Raw genomic sequence first — 26,724 nt, 5'->3', positions numbered from 1 at the left:
AAAATTGTGTGTATGAAAGCAGTGAATATCTGAACGTTTTTTGACTAACCGAGACAAGAGGCAGGCTCAGAAAATATACCATTAGTGGCTATACCTTTTGATTGTATACAACTGCATTGTGACTCTACTGGACTCCTGAAGGGGATGATTGGCTATAGAATGTGGGTGTCTTTAGGAAGTAAAAAGTGACTGGAGATTCAAGTTTTTTAAAAATGTTAATGATACAGTTAGAAATATACGATCTGAAGGCTAAAAAGCCGAAAGCGCTTATCGAACTGTTTTATAAGTTTTTATTTTATTTGGCAATAAATAGTTTTAACAGTTTTAACTGCCATGGTGGTTTACCGAAGATTTTGTTCTTAGCTTCTCTTGGGGGTGGGGTAGACTGTTAGCGAAAAGGGTTATTAGCAGCGAGATGAGGGACTGCTTGGGCGGCTGAGTGGTCCAGTGATCTGTACAATGTGAAGCAGAAGCTATAAAACTTAGTAAAGTTTATGAATATCTACAATAGCAGTACGGAGATTCCTTGTTATATAGTAATGATTCATCAATAAGTGATCAACAGTTCAATGTGTACTTTAACCCACTATTTTTACAAAGTATTCTAGTTCCAAGTTACTCCTCTCAAAAGGGAAAGGGTAGAGCTAATTTTACATCACTTACACAGTGGATGGTCATTTATTCACTTTCACACTGGCCAAGAAACTATGTACAGTGTTGCATAGTACATTATGATAAAAGGATTAGACAAATGTATGAAATGCAAACAGGACCCATTTGCATTTTAGGATGACAAAAGACATTCAGACAACCACTTTTCAGAATGCAACTCCATTACTCAGAAAACGACAATATTCTGTTTCCTTATAGGACAGATTTATCTTATACTGAGAATTTCAAGGGGGACCCTTCTTCACGGAAGGCTGTAGCCAGTACAGATGCTTTAGACACTTATTTCTTGCTTCCATTTTTAAAACGCTGGATTCTTGCTCAAAGCCATCATTACTTCTGAAATCTGTAATATGCTACAGTTCACACTGCTAGTATTTCCATTATAATAATTATACTTTCCAGTTAATGTAACTGAAGTAAGCAATTGTACAATCCTAGTCCAATATCAAAAACTTTTAAAATGCAAAACAAAAAGGTTTCATACTCAAAGTTTTCAATATATTAATTTATTATTCTGACTTTGCAGTGACAACTCTGAAATAAATGCAGCTCAACAATTCAAAATGAAAGGAATCTTCTATACAGCTGAAGTTTAATACGACATTCTGAATGGTCTTTCATATTTTCCCTCTTGGATCAACTTTTCTTTGTGGTCCTGGGGGAAAACAAGGCAATATAAGTGTTTTGGCACTAAACATTCAAACAAAACTGTAATGAACAATTACAAATATTCTAAAGGAAAGAATCAAGAGCAAAGTCTCAAACTTAAACTGTTGACTCTAGAAAAGTTCTAGTGTCAAACAATCTGGTGAATCTGCTGAAATTAGTTCAGAATTTGAACTTAAAATATGTAACACATCTTTGAAGAATTTCGGAGTGCTATAATGGTGTTGCTCAGCTGTACAATACCTTGCTCGCTTCTGCGTGTACAGACCTACTTCACCTGTGCGCAAAAAAAATATATTGGCCATCTCACCTGGCAAGATGAAAGCACACACACTGTGTACAGACAATTTTGTCCATGTTTAGATCCCCTTTTGCTTAAATATTCACACTATATTTTTCTGGTACCAATTAAGCTCAACATTTATAAGCACCATCTGAAACCCACTAGTCCAAACAAAACCCCAGAAGCCAGATCTACGCTTCGAGGAAAGTACCTTAACACTGCCCACAAAAAATCCACATAAATGACCCCTCCAAGGGAGGAAAAGGTGGGAAGCTACTACATAAAGCAGTGGATGCTAGTCACTGCCAACACATTGTTATAATTTTACTGCTCATCTAACAATTAAGAATTTTGTTAAAGGTTTTGCATATTACATCCTTCTGTGCAGTGGGACTTGTGTCACCTTTAATACTGCAGTGAAAGATGGTTTAGCTACAGAAGCTAAACTATTTGTATCGATTTTCAATGTTTTGTGGTATATTGTGCAGGTATTCCAGTATTCAAAATGCATATGGGTGTTTTTTTTTTTTTGTAAAGTATGTGGGATTTGGATTAAATATACAATGCACAAGTAAGGATGCACCATCATATACATTTCTCAAGGTTGTGGCAGGGCAAGAGAACAAGACACCATCCAGCAGATCCACCAGACCTGTAGGGGTTTAGGATTTAATTCCAGGGTGTCTTGTGTGCCAAAACAGACAATCCCCTTGCCATTTTTGGATCTTAGTTGCTTAAGCACATTTATCCCCAAGTGAACCCTTTTGCATTTGTCCAATATCAAAACCAGTGCGTCACATGAAATGCAAATTCTTGAAGCATGCAAGCAGCATTTTCAGTAGTGAATAAAGCTTGAATGACAAAAGGGGAAATCTGCTTCATCTGCTTTTCCCTTTGAAGCAGTCACCACAAATTCATCTCCTTTTGGACAGATGGTGTGGTATTTCACTCTGCAGACAGTTCAGGGTATGTAGCTGATCTATCATTCCAACCTGCCTTCACATTACTGCCCCAGAGCCTTACTCTTCTGGCTTTTCTAGGCTCCCTTCCTCATGCATGACTGACTCTTACAATATGGCAGTAGCCTGGTGCATCACCAACAAGGAGCAGCAGTACTTTTCCCCTATGTGTCAAAAGGCTATGAAAGTGTGAGACAGGTACATCCTTGCAACTACTTTCTGGTGGCACTGTTTCCAGGGGAGGCCGGGATTAATTCAAACACTCTGGAGAGCAAACTCTGGAGAGCAAAGGATGTGGAGGTTCTTTTTAGGGGTTACAGCCACTGTATTATATATATAAAAAAACACCATTACTGAATCACTTATGATATAATAAAATTTATCTAACAATCATTTGATTTCCATTTTCTAGTAACTGCTTTTTTGGCAATCACCATTATTAAACACAGCAAGGCCTTACCATGTCTAGGCAATCCGATTTTGCATCAGAGCTCAGAAAAATCATCTCCTTTTTGATAGACCAAATCTGCCCACCCAGCATCTGACAGTACATCTCACAGGGAATCCTTAAAAATCCAACAATTCACCACACTCCCAGAAAATATGTTCCAATTACCTCTTTTCTTGCCCATCACACCTCCAACATTTACAGTCTGCCTGAGGAAAAATTCTCTGGAGTTCACTTAGTGTATAGAAATATCTATGTAAACATTTCCAGGCAAAAACCTTAAATCCTCCAGATTTTGTTGCATATTTGGGAGACATACACATCCTCCCACTTTTTTTTTTTTTTTTTTTGTGAATTGCTTAACCAATTTCTTCCCAATCCTTTCTAACCTCCTCCGATTGATTCTTATAATTATCATACAATATTTTATATGCTCTACTAATTATTCCTTTTTTAATGGCAGCTTCTATTCTAGATTCTACTACAAACTCTACCAGTTCTGGCCTTTCATTTAGTTCCCCCTATTTCTCTCTGCCTATACTCTGATATCAATCCCAGATAGGGAAGGCAATCTCTAGCCCAGACCAAATAAATTCCTGGCGTCTTACCAGTCTATCATTTTTCCTCTCTGTAGTCATTTGCTACCAATTCCTTGGTTCCTTTACCAGTTTCTCCAATAAATGCCAGCCCCCCTCTTGCCTAATGTCTAGAACCCTAATTGCAGTCATCCTTACAGGCACTTCCAAGCCACTTTTGGTACCAATCTTTATATCAATCAAGGGAGGTACCACCCCAAGAGGAGTGTTGATCAAACCTACAAGCCTTCTGAATCCTCTGGGAAAAGGATACAGGTCACCAGGCCATCCCTGCATTGTTTCAATATTACCAAGCACTCCCAAAACTCAAATCACCTGGAGGAGAAATAAGTTGATAGATCCATCACTGCTGATATCTGCAATGGGAAACTCTGAAGAGCAAGTTGTTTCCTGTTACACACAGCCTTAATAGCTATCCTCTGTGCACTAAGGGGGAACACTCCAAAAAGCATAAGACACCACCTTTGTGAATTGCTTTGGTGCAGCTGTGATAGTGAAAGGATCCAGATGGATTAGTGTTTTTCTTACCAAGCTGATTTACCTACCTTACCTGAACCAAGCTCAAGGAAATGACACAGCTGGACCAAATATCCCTCAGATTTTGCAATACTTGACTGAGATGCTGGACAAAGGCCTATCTTTTTTCATCAATTAAAATTCACGCCTCTGCCATTTTGGCTCATTACAATACAGAGCCACCACTCTCTTCTCTGATCTATACAGCCTATGTGGTGTATTTGCTTGTAGATGAAGGTAAAGTTTATTTTGGAGCATGTATATATACATATATATATATATATATATATACACACACATATACATACATATATATAGCCTATCCTTTTGGGGGCACGACTGAAGAAAATGGCATCGGCTGCATCTTTTATACTCCTGACGACTAACGCCAGGGAAGGGGCGACAACAACCAATGCAGGACCCAAGACTTTGGAATTCAGGCCGACTGATGGCAACCTGCCAGCAGGATTACCCAAATGCAATGACTGCAACAGTCAAACACTAAGAACATCGGTTATGCTCATCTTGGGTGAGGAATTTTCCTTCCACAGGCATTGATGAGACAAGCATTCCGAGTTAACTACTTGCAGAAGCAAGCCCAAAAGGGGGGGGGGGGAGGGGGATAAAAAACACAGATGACACTTAAGGTTTCTACTATGGGGGGGTACAATTTTAGACACGACTGTGCAGCAATGATCAAGCAGCTTAGGTGTAGAAGCAGCAAGAGAAAAAAAATCATTACTCTGATTAAACTACTTCAGCAAAAAACTAACTTATTAAATTTCGAGAAGGCATTGGATTCAACGGAAAGGGGGGAAAATCCACATGTTGAAGACACTGCATATAATAATTTTTGTATTATTTTTAAAAGACCATCTCCCGGATTCAGTAAACTTCCATGCAGGAATAGCTTACTCCTGCACGGAAGAGATCATTCCCATGCAGCACGGCAGTACACCACGCAAACTGACGAAGGAAGGCTGCCGTGCTGTAAAACAGACATGGTTCTGTGTACGAGTGCAGGGAGTGTGTCAGAGTAGTGCGCTCTTAATACACACGCCCCCTGCGCACCAGAATTGCCATACGGCAATTTAAATAGATAGAGTGAGAATGCTCGTAACACCCCCAACCCATCAGTGCAAGAAATCTGGACAAAGCCATAAGGGACAAACTTCCCTACAAAGCCCGAAAGTTGACAGAACAGGTTTAGCATTAGCAAAAACACAACAAATACATTTTTTTTTCACTTATGCAATAAAGTGAAAGCATAGCTGCGTGGGTGTGCCCATTGCTTAGCTATGCTTAACCCAGCTAAAACGGCACAATAAGTTAAATAGCAATAGACATCCAGCATACGCATAAGTGCAAAAGTGTAGCAGTTAGAGCGTATGCCATGCATGTAGTCATTCACAGTTCGGGCCTCACCAAAGCCATTTCCATTTTGTGTGTGTAAACATTACAATTTTAATTTGTATATTTATGTAGAAAATAAAGTACAGTTTTGTACCTACCATAAATGTAGATGTTAGAGTGTAAACACTGCTGCAGTCATTACACTTGGGTTATCCTGCAGTCAGGCCGTTCCCCAGTCAGCCTGAGTTCCAAACTCCTGGTCCAGCGTCGGCTGCTGTTGCCTCCTCCCTGATGTTAGTACGACAGGGGTATACAAGATGCAGCCGACGCCATTTTCTTCAGTTTTTCTTGCCCCAGATGTCAGGTGCCCCCAACTAGGTAGGCAATTCAAATTACTAATAAAACATACATAAGAAAAGCAAACAACAACTTTCAGTTACCAGCAAATACTCCCCATAGGTAGTAAAGGGTAGAAGGCATAGGTATGTACCAGCAAGTAAGGGGGGGGGAGGAGGGAGGGTAACCTGGACTGCAGCAGTGTTTACACTCCAACATCTACATTTATGGTAGATACAAAACTGTACTATGTTCATGTTGCACTGCTGCAGTCATTACACTTGGGTGGAATCCCAAAGCTGAGGTAGGGAGGCTGGTTCTATAAGGCATTAGGGGTGGCTATAAGGCCCTGCAGCACAGCAGTGGCGAAGCCAGCTGTGGATTTGGAGTATAAAGGCAAATGGTAATGCTTGGTGAAGGTATGCACAGAACTCCATGTTGCTGCTTCCAAAATCTCCTTGGTAGGTACTTCTCTGAGGTAGGCAGTTGAAGCGGCTGTTGCCCTGGTGGAGTGAGATCTAATGCTGCTAGGTACAGGTTTCCCATGGTGAGTATAGCAGAAACTTATACAAAGTTCTATCCATTTTGAGATAGTCTGTTTTGTAATGGCTTTTCCCTGTGCTCCTGCAGCATATGCTACCAATAATTGCTCAGTTTTTCTGAAAGCTTTGGTTTTGTCCAAGTAGAAGCGTAACTGCCTGTGAATGTCCAAAGAATGTAGTAGTCACTCCCCTTTGTTCTGTGGTTTCGGATAAAAAGTTGGCAAGTGAATAGTTTGGTTTAGAGCCACACTTGATACCACCTTTGGCATAAACGTAGGGTTCATTCTTAAAGACACCCTGTCCTGGTGGAAAATGAGGAAAGGTTCCACTGCCATTAGTGCCTGTAATTCAAACTCTTCGTGCCGACGTTATTGCCAGTAGCAGAGCAGTTTTCCCAAGAGATGTATTTTAATTCTGCTATGTTAGCTGGTTCAAAGGGAGGTAAAGTTAATTTTTCCAAAACAAAGTTGAGGTCCCAAATTGTTGTAGGTGCTCTACGGGGCGGTCTTATGTTTTTAGCCCCTCTGAGGTACTGTTTGAGCAAAGGATTAGAAAAAAATTGGTGGATCTGTGTTGTAATGAGCAGAAATGGCTGAGGCGTGGATCTTGATGGATGAGAAGGAGAGGCCCTTGTCCAGCATCTCAGTTAAATATTGAAGTATCTGAGGAATGTTTGGGACAAGAGGGTCACGGCTGTGCGCCTGGTTCCAGGCACAGAATCTCTTCCATTTATCCGAGTAAGCTTTCCTGGTGTTAGGCCTTCTGGCCTCCAGAATGAACAGCTTTGGAGAGAGGCATTGCTTGCTTGACTAAGGAATTTTCCATGCAGCTAGGTTTAAGGTCTTTAGCTGGCTGTGAAGTATCTGATCGTTGTGCTGTGTCAACAAATGTGGGATTGGAGGCAAAATCCAGGGTGGTTCTTGTGCAAAGTTCAAGATTGGGTACCAGTGCTGGCGTGGCCAGTTTGGTGCAATCAGGATCATATTTGGCTCTTCTTGCCTGGCTTTTATGAGTACCTTTGGAAGGAGAGGAAAAGGAGGAAACGCATATACTTGCAGGTTTTTCCAGCTGAATGAGAGGGCATCCACTTTCCATGCTTGTGGATGGTAACTCCTTGTGCAGAATTTCTGTAGCTGGCAGTTCATTGGGGATGCAAACCGATAAATGTCTGGGCTCCACCATTTTTGTGTTATCATTCTGAATATTTGTGGATTCAATTCCCATTCGTGGGGATCCATGATGTTTCTGCTTAGGTCGTCTGCCAGTGTGTTCTTCTCTCCTGGCAGGAATTGTGCTTGTAGATGAACTTCGTAGTCTACAGCTGTGTTCCACAAGGTCATGGCTTGTCTGCAGAGGGGGCAGGAGTGTGCCCCCTTGCTTATGTACCACATAACTGTGGTGTTGTCTGTCTTTAGTAGTAGTTGTCCTGGTCCTTGAAAGCTATAAGTGCATTTTGTACAGCTAGCATCTCTTTTTGATTGATGTGAAGATGCCTTTGCTCTGTGGGCCACTCGCCCTGAATACATTTTCCTGCCATGTGTCCTCCCCAGGCGTGATCCGATGCATCTGTTGTCAGTGTTTGCCTGGCTGTGGGTTGAGTAAAAGGCTGTCCCTTGTTGAGGCGACAAGCTTGAGCGCACCATCGAAACTCCTGTTGAAGGCAAGGAATTAGTGGTTGACAGTGTTGAGACCATACACTCTTTAGGTACCATTGTAGTTTCCTCATATGTAGTCTGGCATATGGAATTAGTAGTATGCAAGAAGCCATGTAGCCCAAGGCCTGCAGAATTTTTCTTGCAGGGAGTTGGGTCTTTGTTGCCATCAATTGAAAGTATTGAGTCAGTAGTCCTTGCTTGTCTGGCGTGAGATAAGCCATCTGGGCCATTGCGTTCAAGCTGGCACCCAGGAATATTATCTGTTGTGAGGGCACTAGTTTTGATTTCTTTTCGTTTACTGTGTACCCCAGGTAACTTTTTTACGAATGCCAGATGCTTTATAAGAATGTCCTTGCTCTCTGCTTGAATCAGGCAGTCGTCCAGGTATGGATAAATGTGAATTCCTTTTTGCCTGCAAAATGCAATTACTGGTGCCAGGCACTTTGTGAAGACCCTGGGCGCAGTAGATAAGCCAAAGGACAGTGCAGAGAATTGATAGTGCATTGAACCAGCTGGAAATCGGAGGTATCTTCTGCAGTTTTGTCCGACAGGGACATGCAAGTATGCCTCGTATGCCTCCTTGAGGTCCAAAGTCACGAGCCAAGCTTTCTTGCCCAGCAGGGGAAGAAACTGCTGTAGGGTCAACATTTTTGAATTTCGGAACATCCAGGTAAGTGTTTAGAGCAGAAAGATCCAGAATGGGTCTCCAGGCTTTGTCCTTTCTGGGAACCAGAAAGAGTCTTGAGTAAAATCCTTGTCCTTGCTCCTGTGGTGGTACCTTTTGAGTAGCTCTCATGTCCATGAGTGCTGTAATTTGTTTTTGAGCCTCTGCCCATTGATTTGGTGGCAGATTTGGCATTCCTTTTAACCTTGGCAGAGTGTGAAAGTGGAACCTGTAACCTTGAGATACAATGTTGAGAACCCATTTGTCTTTGGTGATGCAATGCCAATTGTGATAGAAAGTGCCAGTTTTCCTCCTAAGGGGGTTGCCAAGAGAGAGCTGTTTGGCAGCTGTAGTGGGAAGTCATTGAGGCTGTTTTTTATAAGGTTGTGGCCCGTCTTCCCCTTCTTTCTGGCCTGGTGTACCCCAATGTCGAGGCCGGTAAGGACCTTGTGCTTGACTTCTACCTCTTGGACGTCTGTATCTGCCCCTTTGAGGTCTGTCTGTGACTGGAAAGGACCAATTCTTTGTTGGTCAATTTCTGCTAAAACGAGGAGGCTGAACCCGGCACCGTTTGCATAGATTTTGCCTTATCCTCCATCTTCTTTAATACCTCCTCTGCCTTAACTCCAAACAGCACATCCCGCTGCAAAGGTGCATCCAATAATTTTGCCTTAACATGATCTGGTAACGTATGTTCTTTTAACCAAGCATGCCTTCTAATGACAGTGCCTGTGACTGCTGCTCTACAGGAGGCCTCTAAGGAATCAAATCCACATTGCAAAGTATGTTTTCCCACTTGTTCAGCTGCATGCAATAAATCCTGCATTTCTTTAAAACTAGAAGGATCTGAATCTGGAAGCATCTTTTGTTTCAACTGAGACATCAAAAATTGTTGATATTTTAGCATGTGAAACTGTCAATTTAAGGCTCCCATTGCTAAAGTTGCAGATGTATATACTTTCTTTCCCCATCTGTCTAATGCTCTGGAATCTGTCAGAGGGAACTGGGTTTTTTGCTGATGAGGCCTTAATCCCTTTGGGTCCCTAACAAATAGTTTCAGGGTTAGCAACAGGGCTTTTATACAGAAATTTGTGAGAGTCAGAGACTCTGTAATATCTATCAGGTTTAACTGGGGCTGGAGGTAAGGAGTCAGGGTTTAAGCTGGATTCAGTGTACACATCATCCACAATATCTAACACTGGCAGATAAGCAAGAGGTCTGTGTGTGGCGGATAAGCAAGAGGTCTGTGTGGAGGCAGTAAAAGAAGTCTCTGAGCCTTTTCTTGGATTCTGAGTAATCCTGGCCTTGCCAATGGAAATGCTCCCTCATGGTATGTAAGGTCTCCCCAAAGGAGTAGTCCTCAGGCGGAGAGGCTGATGGAACGGATTCCTCAGCATCAGAGTCCTCATAAGGGGGTAAAGAATATCCTAGGTCTGAGGATGAATCTGAAGAAATGGACACCTGGTCGGAAGATTCATAGTCTGCATCCTGTCTGGGCCTTTTATCAGGAGGGGGATGGGACACCCTGATCAGGGTGATTAGGTCTTTGGCCATTTTGAGTATTTTCTTAGGCATGGAAGCCTGTCCTGGAGAATGCTGTATCTGTTTCTTTGTTTTTAAGAGGGCCTTAGACTTCGCAGAGGATTTAATGGTTAACTGGGTAGGTCTGAAAACACCCTCTGAAGCTATGGATTGCTCAGCTACTTCGGTTCCCTCTGAAGGGTTAGTTTCGGTGGGCTGAAAACCTAGTGCATCCGAAAGACCAGCCAGCTCCACGTGGGAGTCTGAGGTGTCTGTGGAAGCGGTAGTCAGGGGCTGCGTAGGCGCCTCGCTGAAAACCGGAGAACCGGCGACCGGCCTAGAAGAGGCCTCGTCGTCAGTTTTGGGCCTCTGATGCCTGTCCTTGTCTTTGCACTTTTTATGTATTCCGGTCGTCGGAAGTTCCGACAGCATGGTGTAATTGAATTTTCTGCCAAAATAATAATGTCGGGCAAAATCAAACAGACGTTTAATAGTGCGCTTCTTAAACCTATCACAAAACCAACAACCAGTGACGTTGTGGTCTGGGCCTGGGCATGGAATACAATAGGAGTGGAAATCCTTATGAGGTATTTGCTTCCCACAAGAAATACAGTTATTAACTTTTACTGACATCGGTCTGAGGCAAGAAAAAGTTTCCCCAACGGGGTACTTAGCTTTGTAGAAGACTTCGGTTCTGGATTCGGAATGAAAATCTCAGGAGTCGGCCGACCAGCACTTGCGAATTGCTTTTGCTTCGGGCAAGAAAGAATGAAGAAAATGGCGTCGGCTGCATCTTATATACCCCTGACGCACTGACGTCAGGGAGGCGGCGACAGCTGCCGATGTCGGACCAGGACTTTGGAACTCAGGCCAACTGGGGAACCGCCTGACGGCAGGATAACCCAAGTGTAATGACTGCAGCAGTGTAACATGATGAACATCTTATATTTCTCAACCAGAGTAGTGGATTAGGCCCAGATGTCAGGTGTCGGTGTAATAAAGTAGTGAAGCCCCCATATAAACACAAGTGCCCCATACAGTATAATCACACAAGAATAAATGCAATTACAGCATGTTGGGGGATGTCAGGGAAGGCAAATAAATCTATATTATGTAATGAATGATAAATCAATTCCATACAGGTGGCAGTCCAATAAAATAAAACATAAGCAATGCTAAGCATTGCACAGCTATGCTGACCGGGTGTAAGCATTGTGTAAATATGAATACTAAGCAATACGTAAGCCCAGCTAAGTGGATTTGTCCATTGGTAAGCAATGCTGAACCTGCCCCTTTAAGCACTGCTAACCATAGGCAAGTAGGTTTGCCTGTAGCTTAGCTCAGCATTTTCAAAACCAGCCAATCACGGCAAAGGGTGGGAAATCAGCCATATTTAAACCCTGCAGGCAGAAATGCAGCTCATAACTGGTTGCAGCTCTCTACTGTAGGCAGTATGGCAGGTGTTGGAGAGGGGACGCGCGACGGCATACAGGAGTCCAAGGTCATGGTAGGACTCCTGGTAAAAAAAAGGATGACTTGAGACTGCTGCAGTAGCAGGGCTCCCAATATAAAGTGGAAGCCTGGGAATGACTTGCCCGTGATCTCACCACTGCCAATGGAATCCCTCAGACTGGTGAGCAGGTCCGGCACCACTATGCCGACTTGAAACGGAGGAAGAGGGAGCTGTTGGTACAGTGGGTCCAAGAAGCAAGACAGAGGGGTAATGTCCCAGCAGTGTGCAAGTATTCATAGCAGTAACTGTTTATAAAGTCCAGCCTGTGTATGTGATGGATAGGTACACCTAAATGTTTCTCTATTTTCATTACAGCTGAGCGGCCTGTGAATCAGGAAGCCCATGCCAATAGGTTTCAAAGGCTGCGTTGCGAGGCTGGTGAGTAAAAATCCTGCTTGCAGTAGTCATACCAAATAAATATAAAAAGAGTAGAATGTCACCTGGCAGTATAAAAAATGTGTATGGTTTGTACCGAATAAACCAGACAATATGACAGTTAATAGTCCCATACAGGTCACATTTAAATAAAACTAAATGCCTGTAAAGTTCTAAATCCTGGACTGGTTGTGTTTACTCTGGTAATAGTAATGTTGTGTTAACCACAGTTTCCCACACTGTGCTACATAAAAAATATGTCTATGAATGTTGTAATTACAAGGTCAGATTGTACAACCAAGAGAGACAGACAGAAAACACTGAAGGAAGAGAGAGTTTCTCAATAGCTCACTCTGACGAAACACAAATTGTATTTTTTTTTTTTAGCAGAGACAGCCATGGCTCGAACCCCGGGAGTGGTAGTAAACTGTATGCATAAGTTTAACTAGGATTTTGGGAATATGTGTAGAAACAGTCAGGTAGTGTTAAACATTCCCCCCACAGGTCTTCCAGGTAAGAGAAGTAGAAAGTAGCTATAAAAGATGGTTGAATTATACACTGTGTACAAACATACCACTGCCCAAACCAAGGCAATAGGGTATTATAATAATATATGTAGAGTAATGATTAGAGCAATGATCATTAAAGTTGTGAGTACTGCAAGGATATACAAGTTGTTACTGACATCTCCCTCCCCCACCAAACCTACTGTTGGGACATACGTCCTATTGTTCAACAAATACTGAAATGGGTTTCTATTAAATGTTCCATGTTGAAATATCATTGGTGGCCTGTTGCTATCAATGTAACCTGCATGCCTTTGTAATGGCCACTGTGGTTCCACATATGCATGTGTTCTATTATGCAACTGTTCCAAATCTGTTGTTTTGGGTTAATGGGAATATCTATGCATGCTGTTATAACTAATCCTGGATTGTGTTGACTATTACTAACCCAAATATGTTCTAAAACTGCAACACCATAGTACGTCTGGGAAGGCCGGTCCCAGCGGACCCACCTCTCCCACCTCATCTGGCTGTGGCACCGGGCCCCAGCACTTCTGGGACCCACCCCGGGATCTCCTCGTCTGCTGGTCCTGCACCAACTTCACGTGGAACCACCTCAGGGGATAGGGCTCACCCCCCCCCCCGGAGCGGGCGTGGACAGGATACAGTCACCCGAAGCCAGGTCCGGGGATTGGTGCGAGGGGTTTAGAGATCTGCTAGACCAGCTTGAGGGCTGTGTGGTGCAATTAGAGGTCAGCCTGCCCCTCCTGTTCAGCCCCCAGCACAGCCACCTTCAGGGCCATGCAGGTGCAATGGTGAATGCCCGTGGGTGGGGACCTCAGTCCCACTGTTTCCATTTGGGGGGGTAATGGGCTTCTGATTTCCAAACACCCCTCCCCGTCCAAGGTATTTATCCCTCCAGTTGTCATACATCACCCCTGTATGCTGTCTTGTCTGTCTTCTTACCCAAACTACCTCCCCAAATATCAAACTCAAAATGCAGGCAGCAGCTCAACCAGGATGAAGAACCAAACAACGAAGGAAGGTAGTTGAATAAAAAATAAATTGCACACAGCTCCAAGGATTAAGTGCTTTCGAAAAAACCTCATCAGAATCATTTAAAACACTGAACAGCACCACATATACCGCACCCTTAATTACATAACCAATAAATTCTCTCCTTTAATTAAAAACCCACACAATACTTTTAAGCAACACACAATATTAAATACCAAACATTTGAATAGAACACCACAAACACCCCATATATAACAAATTGGGAAGTAACTTTAAACAATATAAGATTTTAATTTAAGCACACTGGCTATAGATAAATCATCATTGAGACCTGGGGGGACTGCAGCATTCAATTTCAGTTACCAACTTAATTCCTTGGCCTCAAGTTCATCTTCCCAAGGTCCCCCTCTATAGTCCCTCTGTACACATTCCAACACAAGAAAAACAAAAACATGGTTAGTGTTGGTACTAATGTGCCTAACCATTGCATTTTTCATATCGCCCTTCCTAATATCAACTCCATGTTCATGCAGGCGTTCCCCGAATTTTCTTTTTGTCTTTCCTATATAAAAATGTTGGCAGTTGAGACATTTCCCCACATATATAACCCCCATGGTATTACAAGTACAATGAAACTTGGGTCTGAAAATATTATAATTAACCTCTATTCAATCACCTTCCAACACCATCCCACATTGGGTACAATAACCACATTTATAAGTACCCCATTTTTTTATTTGAAATGTTAGGTCCGATGTCAACTGTAGGGTGTTCAAAAATGTTTTTGAGTGTTTTTCCCCTTCTAAACATAACACGGGGTCTAACCTCAACTACACTAGAGTAGTACACCTGTAGTACTTTACCACAGCATTGCAGTTAGCAACTTTGGCCATGTGCAAGTTCAGTAAGCTCTGTAGCACTTGCGGTAACTGCGTCACACTATAGTAGACATACCTAGATAGGTAAGAGTTCTAATCCCAATACTGTGTGTGTGTGTGTGTGTGTGTGTGTGTGTGTGTGTGTGTGTGTGTGTGTGTGTGTGTGTGTGTGTGTGTGTGTGTGTGTGTGTGTGTGTGTCATGTACTATCTGGCTCATACCATTTTTGACCCGTGTACTACCCTTTACACTTCCCTTCACTCCAGTTTAGTAGACCTGTTGATGTCATTCACCTCAGAAATACCTTTGGTAGAGTTGGATATGTATACCCTTGACAACCAGTGCTCCCTGGTACAGTTTACATTGTTCATGCCACTGACTATAATGGCAAAATGCAGAATCCTCTTAAAACTGACTTACCTCTTTCTTTTTTTTTTTATATTTTCGGCACAATCCTGTTTGTACAATGCTGCCCTAAGCTTAAACGGCCGTGATCGACCAAAAAAAGTTTAATTTTATAAAAAAATAAACTATTATTGCCACTGGCCTTATATTTGGCCACTGGCATGTGTCTTTGTAATGCATGCTTTCCACGAGTTGTCCTGCCTCCATTTGCTCAGATGCAGAAATGTATTCAGTTACTAACTGAACACATTTCTGCTCGGATACTGTTCCTGCACAGGGTCCAGCCAGCTTCGTGGATTGCAATCACCTCATTTGCAAGGGTTTTACCAGCAAATGAGGGGATTTGCATCCCACACAGCTTTCCGTGCTGGAACAGCGTAGGGCTGCTCATGCACAAGAAAATGGCACTTTGCTGGATCGCTCGGCGGCCTTTTCTATGCATGAGTTCCTACACTATTCCGGCATAGAAACCGGCTGTTCGTGAATCCTGGGGTATACAAGCTACAACTTAAATTATACCTAACTAGACATAACATGAAAACATTGGTCAAGATAAAATACAAGTTATAGAGCAGTGATTTAATAGTTGAAAATTTAGCCAGTTTACAGTGAATTTAAAGGTTAGTTTTTTGTTTTACTTTCCTGAAGCATTCAGAGCACGTAGCCTTATGTCATATCTACAGCCAAAGTTTTAACTGGGACACTACTAGCTTCCTCCTGCCTATAAAGCCAGAGGAGACAAAGGTGCTCCTGTCCCTTTATTTGTAATAGCAACCAAATAAATACTAATGAAAAGGAATGGAGAAAGGACAGGCTGGTGTTTAGAAAATGTATGCTTTCAGACATCGGCAAAGACCTTTTCCACCTATATAATGTATTTTTAGGCAATGCCAAGCTAATAACCCTACCAACTTAATTGAACTTATGAAGGAATATCTGAAGGTGGTACTGCTCAATGCTAAAAGCTGTAACAAGCAACTCCACCCCTGGAGAAGTTTAGACATCTGTGTTGTAATAGAGACATGGTTTAAAGTTGCAGAGAGTACCCCAGCAATGCAAGATTATAATGCCTTTCACACCAGACCATCTACTGCACAGCAGGGATCTAAAGGTGGAGGAGTCTCAAGTCTATATTAAAAACAACCTCACATCCAGTGTATGACCCACTGGAACCCATGCAAGTGTAACTCGCCATAAACAGGGTGCCGTACCATATCCTTGCAACCTATAGGTCCCCCTCCATGTCCCAGGAAACCAATACTTATCTCTCAATGTACTAGAGTCTTTCAGTGTTCAACCCAATATGACATTCATGGGTGATCTCAACTACCCTTCCCTAGGCTGGGAATAGGATCATAGGAAGTTACTAGGCTATTGACCCGAGGCCCTTACAAGCCTAGCCAAGAATTTTGCCCTTGTTCCAACAAGTCAGCACCCTACGCCACTGTTCAGTGGGAACATATGTGGAATCCCTACGCCACTGTTCAGTGGGAACATATGTGGAATCCCAGAGGTGTATTTTCCGTTACCTACACCACTTAATACACAAGCCCAGCAATTCCTAAACTTTAATACCAACATCCTGGAACAGTTGGCCCATTCTCCTACCAAGGGTAGGAACATCCTTGACCTTGTACTCTCAAACATGGGAGGATGATGTTCCTCACCCAATCACATCAGACCATAAGGCAGTACTACTTTAAATAAAAATGAAAGCTGGGGATCTACACAACCAAAAACCTTTAGGAACTATTCCAAGGCTAACTTCTCTCTACCAAAAACACCTTGGCAAAATTCCAAGTACCCCCCCCCCCAAACCTAGTAAGTACCACCATGGCATATGATCAGCCATTTACAAAATTTCTGTACAACCTTACTGATAGCTGTACAGAGCAAGCTGTGCCCACTCCTTGGTGGAATCACAACATCAAACGGTTATACAAAAAAACAAAATCTTGGCAAAGCAGAGAAGGAACAGAGGCATACATACTAAAAGCCCCCCTGACCAATCTAAACAGGTTACTAACTGGGTTAATACTTCGAAGGTTAAATTTGAAGAAAAATAGCTTCTCAGGAAAGGACAACCGCAAAGCTTTTTACAGCTATGTCCGTAACCTCAAGGAAAATACAACAACGTGAAAACATATTGTAAAATGGCATCACCCACACTGGTCATTCCCAGCCTTCAACCGCCCCCCCCCCCCCACAGTCCAAAGTAACACAAGTCACAATCTCCCTCTCAACCATTACTAGGGATGAAGTCATCAATGCACTTTCAAAGATCAAAAGCACTCATCGATGGGCCCGGATAACATCCCGGGATGTTTAATAAATAGCATGAAACACGACCTCTGTGGTCCACTTGAATCACTTAAATGGTGCGATTGTCAGGTTTTGTGCCAAAGCAATGGAAGATGGCTACTGTCATTCCTTTGCACAATGGAGGTCCAACCACTGATATGGGCAAGTACAGACTCGCAAGTCTAGCCAGCCTCATATGCAAGGCCATGGAAAGAATTATGTACATGTTAAATGAGGACATAGGTAACCTGCAAACACTGGACCCATCACAGTTTGGCTGTTACAGGAAGATCATGCCTATTACATCTGGTGGACTTTTACAAGAGGCTCACCAAAGCACTGGATGAAGGAAAACTGTGCACACAGCTTGCCTTGACCTGGCCAAGGTGTTTGATATAATGCCCAAGTGGGGTATTGTAACCAAGCTCACTAATTTAGGTATAAACCCTTTTATCACCTGCTGGATAGCAACTGGGCTCAAGATAGGACCCAGGATGTCAAAACAGGTCAGGCCACCTCCACCAATAGGCCAATCACTAATGGGAGTCCCCCAGGGCTAGTACTGGGCCCATTCCTTTTTGGGATCTATTTCTCTGAACATTCAAGGTGGTCTCTCTCCAACAAATGGTGCCAAAGCCATTGCCTTAAACTCAATGCTAAGAAATGCATAATTGTACCCTTTGGGAAGTCAACCATCCCGGCTAATTACCATGTTGATAATTCACCTTTAAAAGTAGACCCAGTGGTTAGGGATTAAGTATGCACATTGACAGTAGCCTTACCTTTGACAACTTGGGGCATGGCATCTACGTTCAAAGAGGTCATAATCCCACTTTACTTCACCATTATCAGACCAATCAATGGTCCCTTTGTTATGATGCTGCATATTACCTGGTCAGGATCTACCTCAGAGGTTCCTTACAAAAAGGATAAAAGGCATAACAAACCTGCCTTATGTAGAGTGCCTTAAAGCCCTTTCCCTCTACTCAGTCTCCTATAGACTGCTGAGGGGTGATCTATGCCTGGCTTACAAGGCATCTGCAAATTCTACACCTCTGAATCTACTACATATTCCTAAGTCAGAGTGTACCAGGAAAAATAAGGTCTAGTGACCCAAACTTTGTTTGCGACTTAAACAGAACATACTGGAGAGACATATGTCCCAAAGACTGTCCTCCTATGGTACAGGCTTCCCATACACGTGAAGCAGAGTTTGTCTATTACCCAGCTTAAGCCCAACCTTGACTAATGGATGGGGAATAGAAAATTTACAAAGGGCCTGGCACCCACGTCCCTTATGGCGAGAGATAGCTTATAAATGCCTGGCTCTCAAGTCCTATTCAGATAGGGGACATCATTCTTTCAGAAAAACTTTAATAGGCTTGGAAAGACCCTCCAGGTTAGCCTAGTAATCTATGAAAGCACTCTCAATTTCCCACTTTCTACCCACACAAACCAGATGGACCTGATAAAACAATTTTACTTTCTTTCCCCTTTACTTTCATTCCTTATACGTGTGCATACACACAAAAAAATACATATAAACATGGAGTGGGTATAGACCTATACATAAATATAAAAATACTTCCGAGATATGAAAAGACTATAAAATACAGTTAAGTACACAGGCAGATACTAAATATCAAAACTGAATGCTTGAATCGAAGATTCGTATTCAAAATCCAATCATGCATATTCCAATAAAAATGTATTTTTGCAGGGGGGGGGGGCAAACCCCCAACACCCCCTGTCAATTATATATACACTAAATCTAAAAATGTAATAGGACAAGATATATTTCCACCCCCCCCCCCAATGTACTGCGATCTCAAGCACAGTGGCAGAATTCATTTTTTAAAAGTGCGGCTAATCATTTAAGCTTTCAAATAGATTTTGAATGTAACCCACATACATACATCAGATACATACAGAAGCAGAAAAATATAATAAAATCTAGGTGATAGTAAGCTGTATTTGCTTAAGTCCGTGGTTCATTTAAGTATTATTTTACATTTGTTGACCGGGCTTAGTCCAGCTGGGTACATGTCCATTTTCAGTAGAGGCCCGCGGAGAAAAGCTCCAAGAAATCATACAAAGTTAATAGAAAGTTAATACAAAAGTTATGACAGATATTATAAAAAACAGCAATTGTTACATAAAAGCAACTCTTGAGAAGGTGCAATATACATATATGTTGTATGCAATAATATTGTTTATCAATAACAGAGAGAAGATAATAAAGGATGTAGGGTGAGATTTAGTGAATAGGAAAATAATTAGTCAGGGTTAGTACAGGAGCATAGCCAGTGTTTATTGAGATATAGTTTTAGATTCCTTTTAAAAAGTGAGAGAGAAGTCCGAGATGTGATTTCAGAGGGTAGTTAGTTTATTTCATATTTTCCAACAGAGTTAGAGAACAAGGAGTCACCTGCTGAGTTGTTGGGTTTAGTAGTATTGATCAGCAGCTTGTTTGAGGAGCATAGATTTTTGAGATTATTATAAGGTGTAATTAGGCTAGAGAGTATTGGAGTGTTGCTAGGTTGATACAGGGGGTCTTGTGGACTATTGTGAGCTGGTGAAATTGGAGCTGGTTAAGAAATTCTAGCCAGTTTAGATGTCTTAGATTTAAACAGTGATGGGTTCTAAAAGGAGAGCCTGTAGAAAATCTAGCAAAATTATTATAGGATGTTGCTAGTTTATTGTGGTTGTTTTTAGAGAGATTGGTGTATATAGGAGAAGCATACAGGAGAGTGGAGATTAGGTGAGTTCTGGCTATAGCGGTCCTAGCTACTGGTGTAAGATGGGGTTTAACTCTGTAAAGGGATCCTAGTTTTTTTGTTAACTAATTTTATTGTGGTGTTTATGTGAGTATCAAAGTTAAGATTGTTGTTTATTGTTATTCCTAACAGTTTAGTGGTTGGGTCAGGAGAGATAAGAGTACCGTTGTTAGAAGTGAGATTGAAATGTAAAGAGGTGGACTTCCGGGTTGGTGTGAAGAGTAGCAGTTTAGTTTTCTTGGGGTTTAGGAGGAGGCAGCAGTGTGAGAATAAGAAGTTATGTACTCACCATAACGTTCCATCTGAGTAGGTGGCTTCATTTGTCTGCAACCTGTGGGTCTTGGATCTGATATTGGATCCGAGCCGGCAACTTGTTTCATAGCCAATAGATCCTAGCTCCTCCCCTCACCCATAATCCCCTGCCAACCCCCCATGACCTCAGATCAAGTTTGCCCCTCTATAGATACCCAAAAGGGGTATTCCAAAAAACAACCTACACAGATCCATTCTGAAGGCCAGGGGGAAGGAGGGGGGGGGTGGTTGCAGACAAATGAAGCCACCTACTCAAATGGAACGTTATGGTGAGTACATAACTTCTTAATCTGAAGTAGGGACTTCATTTGTCAGCAACCTGTGGGACAGAGTCCCCAGCTACCTGAATCTTGGGTGGCCATCATGGAAGGATATTGCAGAGCACCGCAGAGCCAAAGGATGCTCTCCCTCTAGAAATTACATCCAGTTTGTAGTGGTTAATAAAGGTATGAGATGAGGCCCAAGTGGCTGCAGAACAAATATCATCCAACAGAACTCTAGATTTGAAGGCAAGCAGAAGTAGAGATGGAACGAGTGGAATGTGCGCGAACTCCTCCAGGTGCGGGTCTCCCAGAAGCTTGGTATGCTAAAAGAATACATTGGGAAATCCAGCGTGACAAGGTGATTTTTGAGACTGCTTTCCCCAAATTGAATTTGGCAAAGGAAATGAACAGCTGGTCGGATTGCCTGTGACCAGCAGTCCTAGGAGTATAAAAACGTAGCTGCCTATGAACATCTAATGAGTGCAGCTTGTACTCTTCCTTTATTCTGATATTTAGGAAAGAAGACCGGTAGATTTATGGATTGATTTATATTGGTTTCTGATGCTATTTTGGGAAGGAAGGAGGGATTGGTCCTGAGGTACACTCCGTCCGGATGAAAAATCAAGTAAGGAGGCTTCACAGAAAGGGCTTGAAGTTCCGAAACTCTTTTCGCTGAAGTAATGTCTACAAGGAATGCTGTTTTTCAGGACAAGTATTTGAGATCCACTGAAGCGGCAGGCTCAAATGGGGGAGCAGTTAGGGCTTGAAGAACTAGTGAAAGATCCCAAGGGGGTACGAGCAGAAAAGTACCCTTGAGAAAGGTTTTACACAATTTGGCCGACATCAAGGGCCCTATGTCATGTCCCACATGGTAATGGGAGATGGCCACCAACTGTACTTTGACGGTTGAGCAACTAGCGCCTTCCTGAAAGAGTCCGGTTAGGAAGTGTAGTATGGATGGAAGAGGGGCCGTAAAAGGATCTAGATTATGATACTCCGCCCAGACAGAAAAACATTTCCATTTACTGCGGTATACTTTCCTGGTGGAAGGTTTATGCGCTGCCACGAGGATGGCTTTGACTGGTGAAGAGATACCAGGAGTCCTAACTATGAGTGGAACTGGAGCAACCAAGCTGTCAGCTTGACTGTCCAGATTTGGGGTCGACAAGCCCAGCGGATGGGAGATTAGATCCAGACTGTGATCCAGAATCCAGGGGGGATTCACTAGGTGAGACCACAGGTAAGGGAACCAAGTTTGCAGAGGCCAGAATGGGGCAATGAGGATCATTCTGCTCCCCAACCGCGAGGCTTTCTGTAAGAGCTGTAGCATCAGGGGTAGAGGAGGATAGGCATAAAGTAGACCGGGCGGCCAAGCATGCACCAGAGCGTCTCTTGGATTTGGTGTTTGAGGGAAAGGCAAAGAGATCGCAGCAGGGTTGCCCCCATATTGCGAATATCTGCTTCGCTACTAGTGCGTTGAGAGACCACTCTTAAGAGGAAAGAATGGTGCGGCTGAGTTTGTCCGCTAGGATGTTGCCCGCCCCGGAATGTGCATTGCAATCAGAAAGCGATTGGTGGAAATCGCCCATTCCCACACTCTCATGGCTTCGCGGCATAGACGGTAGGACCTGGTTCCCCCCTGTTTGTTGATGTACCAGACAACAGACATGTTGTCCGACTGAATTGCAATAGTTCCTACGGGGAGGAGATTCTGAAGTGCTTGCAATGCGTACAGCACCGCTCTCATCTCCAGAACACTGATACGCAGGGAGGTCTCTATCGTTCCATGTGCCTTGGACTGTCCAGCCTGAATAATGCCCCCCCCCACCCGAGGCGGGAGGCATCCGTGGTCACCGTGGCGAGAGGGGGAGGAGTGCAGAAGGGTCGGCTCATATGGAGATCCGGAGCATGAAGCCACCATAACAGGGCCCTCCTGCAAGCCTTCTGATAGCGATGGGGTGATGGAGAGGAAAAGACTGAAAGGACCATTGCACTAGAAGGGTCCACTGCAGTACCCTCATGTTCAGGCGGGCGCATGGAAGGAGCGTTATCGCTGCCGCCATGGAGCCCAGCGCCCTCAGGACCAATTCCGCCGGTGGGGCTTCTGACTGGAGGATGTCCCGCACATGAAGTTGCAAATTCCGTAGTCGTTTTGAAGTCAGGAAGGCTCGTAGATCTCTGGTGTCTATTCTGGCTCCTATAAATTCTATAACTTGTGTCGGAGCAAGGAAAGATTTGTCCGCATTGATTGTGATGCCTAATTGGGGGGCTAGGCGGAGAAAGTAATCTCTGGCTGAGCAAAGTATATGCCTTGTTGGGGCGGTCAGGAGCCAGGTACGGGAAGACCTGCATTCCCTGGAGTTTCAGGTGGGCCGCTATCACTGCTAACACCTTGGTGAACACCCTGGGGGCTGTGATGAGGCCAAAGGGAAGGACCCTGAACTGGTAGTGACTGGCTCCCAGCCGGAAGCGGAGAAACCTCCTGGATCGTCTGTCCATTAGAATGTGGTAGTACGCATCCTTGAGGTCTATAGAGCACATCCAATCGTTCTCCCGTAGGAGGGGGAGAATAGATTGAAGGGTGACCATTCGGAATTTTTCCTTGGTTACCGACAGGTTCAAACGGGAAAGGTCTAGAATTGGTCTCAAGTCCCCCGTCTTTTTTAGCACCAGAAAGAACCTGGAGTAGTACCCTAATCCGAGCTGGTCTTGGGGGACGGGCTGGATGGCTCTTTTTCCTAGCAGCTGCTGGATTTCTGCGGCTGCAGCCTCCCTCTGATCGGGTGGTACATCGGGGAGGTTCCTGATTTTGGGGACATGAAGCATTGGAATTTTGTACCCTCTGGATATAATTCGAAGCACCCAGCGGTCTGACATGATGGACTCCCATGCTGCTAGGTGCTCCGAGAAGCTCCCCCAGACTGCCTCCAGAGTGGAGCAGCCGGGCAACCCTTCAGGGCTGCTGTGTGGGCCGGTCAGAGAAGGATTCTCTGGACCCAAAGTTACTCGGAGCCCCTCTGCCCCTGGGGCGGCGTCCTCCCTGTCCTCCTCTGCCACGGAAGGACTGGTTGTCCGGAGAGGGTTGGGAATGTTGTGATTTCCGAAACCACATCTTCTTCTGACCCTTTTGGTTCTTAGAAAAGGACCACTGGGGAGCAGAGAAGCGGACTCCAATGGCAGACGTCTTCCCGTCCTTCTCGCTCTGGACTAGCGTCTCGCGAACCGTTTTGCCAAACGGGGCAGAACCATCAAAAGGGGCGTTCGCAAAGGACGCTTTAAAGGGCTCCGCAAAGTCACAATGCCGGAGCCAGGCCTGACGTCTCATGACTAGGCCCGCTCCGCTAGCTCTAGTGGCTCCCTTAGTGGCGTGGGACAATAGCCGCATAGAGGTATTCGAGATGGATCTCAGAGTGGCCATTCGGGTGGAGTACAACTGTTTGTCCTCCGCCGACATGGACTCAGGGGGGGGAGGCAGCGTATTCTTTGATAAGATCCCGCTGCATCCTGATGACGTGTGCCATATAGTTCAGGGACCTTACCGAAAAGGTCGCTGAACTAAAAACTCGCTTCCCTAAGCGATCCATTGAGCGGGACTCCTTGCTCGGTGGATGGACTGAGGGGCTCTCCTGAGCTAGTTCCCTCTTCGCGGCTGCCGTCAACATGGCATCTACGGGGGGGCCTTGCTCCAGTGGGACCGGTCTGCGGGGGGCTCAGTATCCTGTCAGGGTGTTTAGGGACTGGCTCCACGGTGTCCAGGTCCTTCCACGCACTAGTGGTAATGAGGTCCACCAGGGGGTCGGCCGGAGGGAACACCCAAGAGGTAGACAGGCCTGCTTCGAATGCCTTCAGAAACATGGACTCGTCAGAGGAAGCCTTGGGGGCAGACCACCCACCTCTGATCCTAAGCATTTCCATGATGTCTCCAAAGGAGACATCCTCAGGGGGTGATCTTGGGGAGCCTTCCCCTTCATCCAAGTCCGTGTCCTCGGTTAAGGACTCAGGGAGTCCACGTGCCTCCTCTTACACTTGTGCTTGCGAGGTACTTCCTCGGGGGGGGGGGGGGCTGTCCGAGGAGGTCTCGCCAGCAACATCCTGTTCCAATGGAACAACCTGGGACATCGAAGCAGGCTGTCCCTGTGGCCAGGTGATGGAAGCCTGGCCCAGCAGAGAGGGAGTGCAGGGTGGAGCCAAGACAAGGGCCGGGGGTCCGGATGCTCTCGACAGAGCCCTCTCCACTACATCAAAGGCAGAGGGAGAACCACTCTCCCTGGGCTCCGAGAGCCGGCTCCCACTCGGATCAGATGAAGGGATCAGAGCCGGTGCCGAGACAGTCGGATCCGAAGGACCAGTGTGCTCCGACCTGGACGGAGCCGAAGGCACACTGAATCCCTCGGATCCGAAGCTCGGCCTACGGCTCAGAGAGGTCGGATCCGACATACTCGAGGGCAAAGTACCAAGTACTGTCGGTGCCGACCCACCCCCGGCTCAGACGCTGCCCGGCTCCGAACCCAGGAAGCGGGTCGAAGGAGCAATTGGAGCAAAAAAGGGTGTCGAGCTCCCCCCCGAAGGGGGGGGGAGGCAAGAGCACTCCCATCTGCAGCTGGGCCTGGATGAACCTTCGCATCATCCGGTCCAAGTCTGCATCTGACATACTGTAAGTCGATCTCGATGAGGCCACCGAGGCAGGCCTGGAATGCCGCCTCGATGACCTCGATGGAGATTTGGCCCCCTCCTCCTCAGGTCCTAGGGAGAAACAGGGAGATCGGAGCCGAGGAGGAGGAGACCTAGAAGCTGTGGAGGAAGAAGCCCGCTTAGCCGGCGGGGCCGAAGCGGAGGCCTCGGCCCGCCGCTTGTGGTGCTTCTCCCTCAGTTTCGCCCTCCTGGCCTCCCTGTCCTCCGGCGCTTTAGCGGGAGTTTGAGTCCCGGCCGAAGGAAGGGGGGCAGGACTGGCCATCACCACAGGCTGTGGTAGTGCCACAGGAGGAGTGGGGGCCGAAGACGAGTCCGGGGGCAAAATTCCCGCCAGGACCAGCTTCGACCTCCGCTCTTTCAGTGTCCTGGGGTTGAACGCTGCCACAAATGGTACAGCCTGAGGAGAGGTGTTCAACCCCAAGGCACCGAACACACCAAGTGTGGCCATCAGCCGGGGAGAGCTTATGGCCACACTCAGTACATTTTGAAAAAATGGCTTTTGGGGCCTCTGCCATACTGAGGGAAGGAAAGTACTACACAAGCACACAGGCCCCAAAACACTAACACACACACACTCACTAACGACCAGCGAGGGAAGGGAAAAAAAACTATGTAAAAGGTACAAATAATAAAGGGAACCTAACACTTACACACTGTTTTAATTTAAAGACAGAAAGGAAGGAAGAAAATACACTTATCTGAATAAGTCGCTAAGAGCTCTGAAAAATCCAGCTACTCACAAGCGCGGCAAACTAGATCTGAGGTCATGGGAGGGTTGGCAGAGGATTATGGGTGAGGGAAGGAGCTAGGAGCTCGGATCCATTAGCTATGAAACAAGTTGCCGGCTCGGATCCGATATCGGATCCAAGACCCACAGGTTGCTGACAAATGAAGTCCCTACTTCAGATCCATTGTTCTACAGTGTTGAAAGCTTTTTGGGTAAGAGTCTGAAGTTCAGTTTGAGAAGTGGCTGAGCAGATTATGGTAGAGTCATCTGTATATTGAATGCAGGAGGAGTATGGAATAGCTGATTGCAAGTCATTAATATAAATAGAAAATAGGAGTGGGCCTAAGATGAAGCCCTGTGGGACCCCAAGGGAGATAGAAAGGGGATTAGATAGTTTATTTTGCCAGAGTACAGCCTGCTGACGGTTTTCAAGGTAAGATGTAAACCAGTTCATAGATAGATGATCAAGTGAAAGAGAATTCAGTGTGTGAAGGAGTAGTTGGTGATTAACCATGTCAAAAGCTTTAAATTTTTGTTGCGGTTATTGTTGATGCAGTTTGTGAACGATAGCAGGGCAGTGGTGGTATTGTGGAAAGGTCTGAAACCATGTTGACAGTTGGCAAGTAGGTTGTTCTGGAGAAGGTGGTTAAGAAGTTGTTTATGGATGCACTTTTCCATAATATTTGCAATAGGGGACAGTAAGAGTTCCCCCCTTTATGTAGTGGGATGATATGAGAAATTTTCCAGA

At 44.7% G+C, this 26,724-nt stretch overlaps 1 protein-coding gene across 1 annotated transcript in view; it reads right to left on the bottom strand.

The window, feature by feature from the left end:
* Positions 1–1,162: 1,162 nt before the first annotated feature.
* NDUFB4 (NADH:ubiquinone oxidoreductase subunit B4) overlaps positions 1,163–26,724 on the bottom strand; it is a 41,903-nt gene continuing 16,341 nt past the window's right edge. The window contains exon 3 of the mRNA XM_044071508.1: positions 1,163–1,327. Coding sequence (XP_043927443.1) covers positions 1,265–1,327 — 63 coding nt within the window. The 3' untranslated portion in view covers positions 1,163–1,264. The remainder of the gene's footprint in view (positions 1,328–26,724) is intronic.

This window comes from Protopterus annectens, chromosome 5.part0 (genome assembly GCF_019279795.1).
Source record: "Protopterus annectens isolate FY-2018-M chromosome 5.part0, PAN1.0, whole genome shotgun sequence".
Taxonomy (NCBI): domain Eukaryota; kingdom Metazoa; phylum Chordata; order Ceratodontiformes; family Protopteridae; genus Protopterus; species Protopterus annectens.
The sequence above is the reverse complement of the archived record's forward strand: the minus strand, read 5'-3'. Positions and strand labels throughout refer to the sequence as shown.